The sequence below is a fragment of the Epinephelus moara genome, chromosome 3, assembly GCF_006386435.1.
Source record: "Epinephelus moara isolate mb chromosome 3, YSFRI_EMoa_1.0, whole genome shotgun sequence".
Classification (NCBI taxonomy): domain Eukaryota; kingdom Metazoa; phylum Chordata; class Actinopteri; order Perciformes; family Serranidae; genus Epinephelus; species Epinephelus moara.
In genome coordinates this window covers 31277763-31289042 of record NC_065508.1, presented here as the reverse complement: position 1 = coordinate 31289042, position 11280 = coordinate 31277763, and the positions used below count along the sequence as shown (strand labels likewise).

The window sequence follows — 11280 nt, the reverse complement described above, 5'->3', positions numbered from 1 at the left end:
CAGGGACAGCTAACACTAGCAGCAAAGCTAACATCAGGACGTCATCTGTTAAAAGCCTCCCGTTGTCGGATACGACATGAAACTACTCCAGTTAGCTCAATCATGTTGTAACTAAGACATCCGCTGGAAAAACTATTTTTTTCACGGACCATTTATTGAGTTATTACTGACACCGCTAACGGCTAACGGCTAACAGCTAATGGTTAGCCCAGCTAATCTACGATAACCATGTTAATTACTAAACGTGCACACAGAAATAGTAATGTTTGTTCAATCATTGTGTTTATAGACTTTACAAACATCAGATTAGTCTAAACGGTGATATAGTGATGTGAAAAATGGGATATATATGTATATAGAGCTAAACTCAACAAGGTAAACAACAAGGCGATTCCCATTTACACAGTGGTAAGAGTGCTGGACTGGAAGTGTCGCACAAAAAAACAGAAGCTGGCTGCGTTCTGTTTTGCCTCCGTGTTTCCGTGAAAAATAAGGTGGATACCGTACATATTGTATGTCAAAACAACTGGTTATTCTCAAAATGGTGGACAGCAACACCCCTAATTTAATCTTGTATAAGGAGAACAGGCTGCAGCCTATCTGTAAAGACACATTTTTCCTGCTATCCATAACAACCTAACGAACTACCTTCGACGTCATATGTGGATGTGGAAAGTCCATGAACAAACGTGGACGTGTGATGAGGTCACAGTGAGAATATGTTGATCAGGTTTAGGACAAAAGAACAGGGTTGGGCTTTATAATCTTACAGGAAGTGAACACCGGCCTCCCAAGTGAAAGTCAGTGGTTGTTGGACCCATCCACCTGTCCACCCTACACAGACTTCAGCCACCTTAATTTTTATTGTTGTCCCACCACATTTCCCTCTGACACCGCTGGGAGCTGTTAAACAATAACAGCGACCAGCTGCGTTTCATGCCGATGTGAAAGGACAGCTTTTTTGATGGTGTATGACGCCAGAAGTCAGGTGAAAATCGATGTTTGTTGGACCCATCCACCACTCCTCTGCACGCCCATCTTGGACTTCCGCCGCCTTAACTTTCGTTCTTGTCCCCCTGATGCTTCCACCGCCACTCGAGATGGGCTGGGTATCATGCTGACATTACAGGACAGCTTTTTCTGTCAGTGTCTCATGCTGCAAGTCACTGCCCAAGCACCAGATTTCGACGACTTCAGAGTGAGACTGGCCTCTCATGCAATACAAAGTCAATAGAGAGCAGTGAATTGTTTCTCCCTCCAGTGGGGGCGGGACATAAATGCCCCCTATGATCTAGAAGTATGACAGTATGGTTGAAACGAAGGATTTCATTGGTCAAACATATTTTCCAACAGGTGGAAATCCGCTGAAATTGAGGTCCGGACGAATTTCCTCACAGTTATGTTTTGCAGCAGTGTTATAACATTCAGAAAAATCCAGAAGATCAATTTTTATAAATTTCCACACAAACTTTTCAGACGTAAATTTGTGCTCGGTGTGACACGGCTTTAATTCATGTGTTGATGGATTGAGGCTTCAGTAATTAACTCTTATCTTCTAATCACAATGTCATCAGTCAGAAGCGTCATGAATCCAGGCGACTGACAGCAGAGCTGTCTGAACTGAAGCAGACAAACTTCTTATCTGTACACCGTCAGCGAGACTCAGGCGATTCACACCTGTGTGTGTGTGTGTGTGTGTGTGATGACAGTTGGCAGCAGCAGCAGTAATCTTTGCCCCGCGGTGCCTTCAAGGATGCTGCAGTCAAAACAACACACAGTCTAAACTATAACTGACTGATGACTGGGATTATACAAGAAGGGGGTGAAGGGGCACATGGGAAAAAAAAGTTAGAAAATATCTTTAACTGTCAAATCTAGTCCGTCTGAAGGCGAGCAGCAGAGGGAGAGTAAGTGTCTAACACTAATAACATTTAAGTAAGCGTGCTCAGCATCAACAAGCGGCTCCACATATAAAATACAGGGAGGGGGTTAAAATCACTGAGCCGAGCAGGTGACGTTAAAATCACAGAAACAGTCTGGACGGAGCTGCAGACAAGCTCTGAAGCTTTATAGGAACTGGTTCTGTAACTTTCTGAAAACTGAGACGGGTCACCTGTGTGAGATGCGTCTGAACGCCTCTGTCAGCTCAACTATAAAATCAAACAAGTTCAAAATGCACAGAATCAATTAAAAGCGGAAAAAGATAAAAAATTGCTCCTTGTGCTGAGCTACATCTCAGAAGACGACATCGTTCTTTTAACTGCTCCACATTTTTTTGATAAATTTAGTTACTTTACATATTTAGATTATTTAAACAAAATATGATCAACCTCCAGGGCTGAAAAAAATGAAGCTAAAGTACCAAAAAACTGCAGTTCCTCTAATGACCACTTGAGGCTGGCTCCAAGAGCGAGTCAATCACCATAGGCCTCCATGTCAAAATGTAGAAATAAACACATTTACAGCCTTGTACAAAAAACAAAAATACAAAAACAGTTTTGATCTCTAAAGCTAATTTCAAAATTCATGAGAACTGTATGGGGACTGAATTTTCAAGATGGCCGCCACCAAAATGCCAGACTTGAGCCTTTAAAACAGGAGTCCACAAACCAGTGGGTGACGTCTGATTATTTCATACAGTCTATTACTATTTTTTTCTGCGCATTACACTATTATGTTTTGACATATTACTCATAGTTTCTGGACATTTTACTAAAATTTTTCTGGGGGATATTTGGAAATTTTATAAATATTTTTTGGACATTTTGCTAAACTTTTCCAGGGTAAAATTTGGACATTTTACAAACTTTTTTTCTGACATTTACTAAAACATTAAGACACACTAAGACATTTTTTTAAAATATTTTTTTGGACATTTTAATAAAGGTTTACCTGGCAGATTTGAATATTTTATCGTCATTTTTCTAATCTATTTCAGGATGAAATTTGGACATTCTATTTTTCTGGCATTTTACTTAATAGTTTTTTTGGACATATTAATAAAGAATTAGCTAGCAAATTTGAATGTCACTAATATTTTTCTGATATTCTACAAATATAATTGTAGACACTTTTACTCATATTTTTTAGCCATTGTGCTAAACTTTTTCAGGGTGAAATTTGGACATTTTACAAATATTTTTTGGACATTTTAATTAAAATTTACGTGGCAAATTTGGACATGATACTAATATTGTTTGGACATTTTGATCAACTTTTTCCCACCTTTTATTTATATTTTTCTTTAGAACAATTTAATTAAGTTTGAAGGTATATTTTAATATTTTACTAATATTTTTTGGACATTTGCTAAAAGTTTTTTGGGGAAGTTTGGATATTCTATTGATATTTTTGGGACATTTTACAAAACATTTCCCTTGCAAATTTGGATATTATGCTAATATTTTTTGGAAATTCTGCTAAACCTATTTGTGGGGAAATCTGCAAGTTTTACTAATATTTTTGGTCGTTTTACAACAATTTTTCAGTGGGAAATTTTGACGTTTTACAATTTTTTAAAAAACATTTTAATAATTTTTTTTTGACATTTTACTAATATTAAAGTAATATTTTTCAATTAATTTAAAATTATTTGTTCGGACACTTAACTAATATTTTTGGACACCATTTGGCCATATTTCTGGAGAGTGTGGTGATGTTGGCGCTGTGTCGTACCTTGTCGTCGACCCTGGCGGCGTTCTTCAGGAACCAGTCCTCCTCCTCCATCCAGTACGTCTTAAACGGCTCCTGACAGATTTCACACAACTGCAGGAGGAAAAAAACAACACGTTTATTTTTGATCTCTCACATTGTGTATCTTTATTATTGGAAATTATTACATTTTCAGTCACTCAAAAGACACAAATGTGCTGAGTAAAAATTAATAAAAATATAATAAATACAACAGATAAAACAGATAAAAGAATTGCTTAGTGTTTCTGACACATTTACTACCTGCTGAACTTTATTTCAGTGATGGAAAGTAACTAAATACTGTACTTCAGAAAAATACAAGTACCTAAAAATTGTACCAACCATTTCATGTTACAGAATACCTCTGCTCTACTCCATCTCAGAGGTAATTATTGTACTTTACCTGCAGCACATTTATGTGACAGCATTAGTTACTGTACAGATGATTATTATAACATATAATCAATAATAAATGATAGCTTATTGCAGATGAACCTACCCAACATTATATAAAGTCATTAAAATGAGCTCCATCTTTATCATTAAAGTGATGAACACATGAATGCATCAGTAATTAAAATACAATAATATAACAGCTTATACATTATTCTGCATAATCAATACTTTTATTTTTGGTGCTTTGATGCTAATACTTTTGTTCTTAAGTAACATTTTGAATTCAGGACTTTTGCTTGTAACAGAGTATTTTTTCACTGTGGTATTACTACTTTTAAAATAGAAGAGTACTTCTTCCACCTCTGAACTAAAGTAACATCTCATTTTGTTTTGGTGATTCCATGTTTTAAATCTTCACAAAGAGAAGTTGTCATCATGTCAGATGACTTGAAAATCTGAGAGAAAAACCAGTTTGCACCAGATGTCTTGTTTAATTCCAAACCTCAGACTTGACATGTTTACACCAGATTAAAAACTGGTTCCTCGCCTCATTACGATGTGTTTGTGGAATAATTCATGGTGATTTGAACAGTTAAAAACATCTTTGTTCGCAGTGAAACTGAAGCATTTACATTAAAGTACGGCATCAGGTTTGATGAGGGCTGAGTAGTTAAAGTGAATGTGGACGTGCTGACTGTGTGTTTGGGTTGTTTTAAGAACAATAGTTTGGGCGACACCTCAAACAGCAGCTGATGGTCTGTGTGTGTGTTTGGCTTCAGACTGTCAGGCTGCACTTTCTCTGACATCTCATTCACTTTCACTTTTGTAAACTTTTGTAAACACATTTCAAACAAACTCTTCTGCTGAGGAGTTTTACTGTTTTAGTCTCTGCTTCGATAACTTGGGCAAAATAAATTTCAAAGTAAAGGGCAGATAAAAATATCTGTATGCACATAAAACTCTTTTCAGGTATTACTTTACTTAAGTGGTGTGAATGTAATTTCTTGAAATTAAAGCTTCAGTTCCGACAATAGAAACTAAAGGCCCGTTTCCACCGCAGGAACTTCGGGGTAAATTTATGGGGCCGGGGCTGTTGGTGCGTGTCTCCACCGCAGGAACCACCCCCTAAGGACAGAGTTCCGGAACTTTTACAGGGGCTAAACAAGTCCCTGCCTCGGAGTAGGTACTCAGAACGGCCCCGAAAAACTCCTGGCTGGGGCTTGGGGTTTACTTGGTGCTGATTGGATATACTCAAGGCGGAATGTGACGTCAACAGAAAGCAACAAAATAGCCGGCATTTTTAAAACTCAGCAGACGAGGGTTAACTCGTTCATAGCTTCCACCGCCATGTAAACAAACTCAATAACCGGTCCGTGAAAAACATATTTTTTCCGACGGATATCTTAGTTACAACATGATTGAGCTAGCAAAGCAGTTTTGTGTTGCTATGTGTGGTATTTATTCAGTTTTGGGAAATCATGATGTCTAGAAAGCATCAGTGGCTGCAGCTGACAGGGACAGCTAACAGCTAACAGCAGCAGCAAAGCTAACATCAGGACGTCATCTGTTAAAAGCCTCCCGTTGTCGGAAACGACATGAAACTACTCCAGTTAGCTCAATCATGTTGTAACTAAGACATCCGCTGGAGAAAATATTTTTTTCACGGGCCACTTTGTGAGTTTAGTGAGTTAATACAGACACCGCTATCGGCTAACAGCTAACAGCGTCAACGCCCCTACGTCGCCCCGGTCAAAATGGTCGCACAACGATTACATCACATCCAGAGCCTGGTAACTTTACAGGAACCTTCCTCCTACTCTGCTCTCTCAGTGGAGACACAGCGGTTGAGAGGGCCAAGCGAGAGGACGTTCCTGTAGTAGTTCCTGCCCCCCAAATAGTACCAGGAACTTCTTCAGTGGAAACGTGCCTTAAAACCACTCTACCCCCCAAACCTGATAATGACCTGACATTAGACCCATGTATAAAGAGACCTGGACACAATGTTGGAGGCAGGGCCTGTTCATTCTGCTGCTCAGTGAAGCATGAGGCCAAAAAAGTTCAGCTGCCATGTATAAAATTAACTGAATTATCGTCACATATTGACGTTTGGTTTCCACGTCCACATATGACGTCCAATGTACCCTGGGTGTGTTGGTTGTTGATGTTCTGGGACACCGTGTCAACTTCAGCCTGTTACATGTATTGTCTTTTTCAAAATACACTTCTGTTTTCACAGGAAATGTACAGTTTGTATACAGTCTCTTTCAAAATAAAAGCACTACGTCGGTACACCATGAATTGACATTTTTTCATTCAACAACAAATGCACATGGTTGGGTTTAGGACAAAAGAACAGGATTTGGTTTTAGAATCTCACGGGACACAAACACCACTCTCCTGGGTGACAGTCAGTGCTGTTGGACCCATCCACCACCCCTCCCATCTGCCCTACTCGGACTTCCACCCCCTTAACTTTCGTTGTTGTCCTGCCATGTTTCCCCCTAATGCCGCTGGGAGCTCTTAAACAATAACGGCGACCAGCTGGGTATCATGCCAACGTGAAAGGAGGCCTTTTTTGACAGTGTCTGATGCCCCAAGTCACCGAACAAACGCCAGTATTTGACGACATCAGAGTGAGATGGGGTTGCCTGAGTGAAAGTCCGGAGATTGTTTGACCCGTCCACCTCTGCTTCTGCCCCATACAAACATTCTTGCTCATTACATTACACTAGTTGTTGGCCTGCCACATTTCCTCGGTAGTGTCAGCTCTATGTAGGTACGACTGTCCCCTCTAGAGACATGTCTCTTCACCCACATTTGCTCACATGTAGTCAGTGTTTCCATTAAAGGCATGACGAAAGATCTGTGAGCAGCTCCTGTTTGCAGCGTACAGATGGATGTACAGATAACTGTCACTGGGTCACTGTGACACTGAAGAAAACTTAAAAACATGAAGATGTTCTGCAGCGTCTGTTTTCTATGACTTCTATGCTGATTCACGTACATTTATTCTGTGTGGATGTCAGAGATAATGATATTAATATGTGTTTCATGTCTCCACTGGTGACCTCGTCTGAATGGGGTTTAAGAAGAGATAAATGGTAACAAATAAATAGACGTTTTATAGTGTGTGTGTGTGTGTGTAAGGAAGGTTGCAGGAGGCGCTCACAGGAGTTTAGACTGTTTGTTTAGAATCAGACTTTCACCAGACGAGACGCTGTAACGTCTGAAACTGTAAGAAGAGGCTCAATCACTCATTTGTCAAGCTGTGTGTGTGTGTGTGTGTGTGTGTGTGTGTGTGTGTGTGTATACGTGTGTGGTGGCATACCTCAGCATTAAATCCTGAGGCTCTTATCTGCCTGGGGGGAGGAATTCAACCTGCTCTTATTCAAATCAACCCCCAGCACACACACACACACACACACACACACACACACAATTATGCAAGTGAATGCGTGCATGTGTGTGTGTGTGTGTGTGTGTGTGTGTGTAAGAGAGACAGCCCAGTAGCCAATCAGCTCATGCGTGGGCGGGGCACCAGAGTATAAGTTCCTCAGGTGGGCAGCAGCAGCAGCAGCAGGTGTGCAGAGCAGGACAGGTGCAGCCGTGTGTGTCCTCTACAAACACACACACTTTGATAAAAACACACACACAGAAGACGACGTCACCACAGACAGATGTTTATGTTGTGAAGTGAAGACAGACAGACAGAAAGGAAAAAAAACAGCATGGCATCCTTCATCCCGGAGCAAGGTCTGTCCCCCCCTCTGTGTGGACGCTCTCTCCCCCAGCAGGAGCTTCCATCTCTGGGCCTCGATCCGTCTGACTTCAGCCTGTACAGCCCTCCGGCTCCTCCTGAGCCCAGCCTGTCAGCATCACCATGGCTACCACCCTCCAACAACCACAGAGACCCCTACGTCTGCTTCGACAGCCCAGAGCTGGGCCCCGTCCTTGGGGCCGCGGGTCTCCCACCAGCCTACGGAGGCTTCTTCCCTCATCTCTACGGCCTCCAGAGGCCCCTGCTCTCCAGCAGTCCCTGGTTCTCCCTGTCCTCCACGGAAGACATGCTGCGCCTGGTTCGCCCACCCTACTCTTACTCTGCCCTCATCGCTATGGCGATACAGAGCGCGCCAGAGCAGCGGCTGACGCTCAGCCAGATCTACCAGTACGTCTCCAACAACTTCCCCTTCTACAGTCGCAACAAGGCCGGCTGGCAGAACTCCATCCGCCACAACCTGTCACTCAACGACTGTTTCCGGAAGGTTCCCCGCGATGAGAAAGACCCAGGTGAGCTTTAACTTCCTGTCTACATCACAGGCTTTGATTTCAGTTCATTTCTGCAGAGTTTAAACAATCCATCACAGAATTTAGTCTTCAGTCGAGACTTTTATTTTGGTAACAAACTTGTCAATAACAGGAGTCAAATCGTTTTTTAATAGTGTCTCTAACTAAAACAGCCAAAGTTTCACCAAACTCCACACAATCTTTTTATAAAACAAGATGTCTGACGCTGTTGAAGAACAGCTTCTTCTGGTTGTTTCCTGAGGTCTTAGCTGGATTGTGATTTTTTTGTGTCAAAACACATCAGAGATGCTCAGGGCTTTGTGAGGAGATAAATTAAACTCCAGTTATAACTGATCTGGAAAGGAGGATGTTTTAAAAGTAGGTGTTTTTTAAAGGGAGTTTGGTGCAGTAGAATCTGACGTCACCTCTGACGTCACCTCTAAGCTGTTTCTCTCATGTTCTGATGGAAAGACAACACAAAGTGTTGAGTTGCTGCTTCTTTTCTTTAACCTCCTCCTTCTCCTCCTCTTCCTCCTCCTCTTCTGCAGGTAAAGGAAACTACTGGACTCTGGATCCAAACTGTGAGAAGATGTTTGACAACGGAAACTTTCGCCGCAAGAGGAAGAGGAAGGCGGATAACGTAACCACTGGAAAGAAACCCTCCTCTTCCTCCTCCTCTGACTCCTCATCATCAGAGCCCAGCCCAAAAATTCCCAGGAGCGGCAGCACTGAGTTCCCTGCTCTCTCTGACGACTCCCCCGGCCTCAGCAGCTTCCTGTGTCACATCCAGGACTCTCTCCTCCCTCCTCTTCCTCCTCCTCATGTCAGCCCCCCCTCGATGTACACGCAGGTACTGGACCAGGCCTCCCCCCCTCCTCCTCCACCTCCTCCTCAGGGATACTCATACTCACCTGGCGCTGTGGTGCCACAGTGGGACACCTGTAGCTCCTCCTCCTCCCTCCATCACTCCTCTCCCCCTCCTCCTCTCCTCCCCTCCTCCCAGCTGACTCCCCCACACCTCTCCTCCTTTGCTGACCCTCAGCCCGGCTCACCGCCACTCTACGTCAACCTGCAGACGGCGCCCTGTTTCCTGCCGGACCTCCAGGAGGCCCAGCAGCTGCAGCAGCTTCAGGCCCAGTGTGGGCCTCTCTTCTCTGGGGGCTTCTCTGATGCTCTGCCCCTCGACTCTCTGGTCCTCCAGCAGTGACACAAACTGACGGTGACGCTTGCAGAGAATGTCTCGTGTTTACACTGAGAACTGATGTGAATCTGATGTTTAATTTTAAAGTTTGTAAAAAAAAAATTGTAAAATGTCTCAAGATGAATGTTTGAATGAATTCAAACCAGCCAGAACGCACTGAGCTCGCTGTAAAGAGTGTTGGAATATTTTTATTTATCTTTTTTTCTTAAAGTTAAAAAAGGGGGTGAATGTTTTTTATAATGTAGATATCTGCTGAATATTTGTATTTGGAATAAAAAACAAAAAATGTCAATTTTGTTTCCATTGTCACAGATTTACTCACCAAATGTTTTGAAATAACAAACTGAGTTAATTCAGTGAGAAAAAACAAAGTATAATGGATAAAAATGTCTAAATTAGATTTAATGTAAATTTAATAAGGAAGAATTAAACTTAAAATTGAATTTGATCAACAAAGAAACTAAAAACAAATTCTTGTTAAACAAATCAGGACGTACGGAAGAAAACAGAAAAAGAAGAAAGCTCTAAGTGAAATAAAAATCCAGTTAAGACAATTCCCCTGTCGGGAGTTATTTTCCCAGTATTCACCGGCTCATTATACATTATCCCGCTTATTACACGGCTAATTATCAGTTGAATAGACAGAATATTGATTAATTATACATTTTGTAAACGGTAACGGCTACTTTAGCCCGATAAAAAAAGTAACTGTTGTCAGGGCAGCGTCCCTATAGCAACGCCGGGCTACATAGCAACTGTGTGTAATGACCGTTGCTACTAGCAGCGGTCATTACACAGTAATATCAGACCGCAGAATGCCGCGACTGACCAATCAGAATGCAGCATTTAATAGAGCTGTGTAATAAAGTAAAGTAACAAATGGAGCAGAGTACATTAAACGAATGAAGAGGTGTGCAGTAAAGAAACAAATGCAGTAACGAGCTGTAAAAAAAAAACAGTTAAATACAGTAAAGAAACTTAGAAGAGTACAGTAGGCTAAAGAAATGCAGTGAAGTGCAGTAAAGAAATGCAGTAGACTAAGTTAAGTACAGTAAAGAAACAAATGTAGAAGTGTGCAGTAAAGAAACAAAGAAGAGTACAGCAAAGAAATGCAATAGAGTGCATTAAAGAAACACAGTGAAGTACCACATTACAGTTAACTTTCCCCTCATTCCCACGAAGATCCACCAGCCGGCGACAGGTGGTGACATCAGCACCTTCAAACAAACAAACAAACAAACAAACAAACAGTCAGACTGTGGTTTGAGAAGCTGCTGAGTCATGTGATCCGCAGGGAGGAAACCCCAACCTGGTTTCTGTCTGTTTGACTTAGTTTCAGTGACTCAGCAGTTCAGAGACGATGAAGCAGATTACAGCTCAGAGTGCAGCAGTCAGCAGATCCCACACAGGCCGACAGGTAGCACTCAGATTTCCCACAGACAATGAAGTAACGGCAGGTGAATTGTTCTGTGGGAAAGAAGCTCAGAGGTTCATCTCAGGCCAAAAACAGATGCAAACAGTTGTTGATCAAAATGTTAATTTTTACTAATCAATTATTGATCGATATAGTGAAAAACCCTCTGAGATCTGATGTTCAATTGTGTCTTTTTGTTTGAACAGCCGTCAATAACTCCAAAATATTCAGTTTATTAAGAATTAAAGGAGAAAAACTGAAAGCCTGACAATTATTATTTTTATCATCAGAC

The 11280-nt window shown here is 41.6% G+C and overlaps 1 protein-coding gene across 1 annotated transcript; it reads left to right on the top strand.

Moving 5' to 3' along the window:
- Nucleotides 1–7686: 7686 nt before the first annotated feature.
- On the top strand, nucleotides 7687–9848 carry foxi3a (forkhead box I3a). The gene is made up of 2 exons (XM_050040911.1): nucleotides 7687–8376; nucleotides 8922–9848. The coding sequence occupies exons 1-2, from the start codon at nucleotides 7818–7820 to the stop codon at nucleotides 9578–9580; spliced, it is 1218 nt and encodes a 405-aa protein (XP_049896868.1). The 5' UTR covers nucleotides 7687–7817; the 3' UTR covers nucleotides 9581–9848.
- The last annotated feature ends 1432 nt before the right edge of the window (nucleotides 9849–11280 follow it).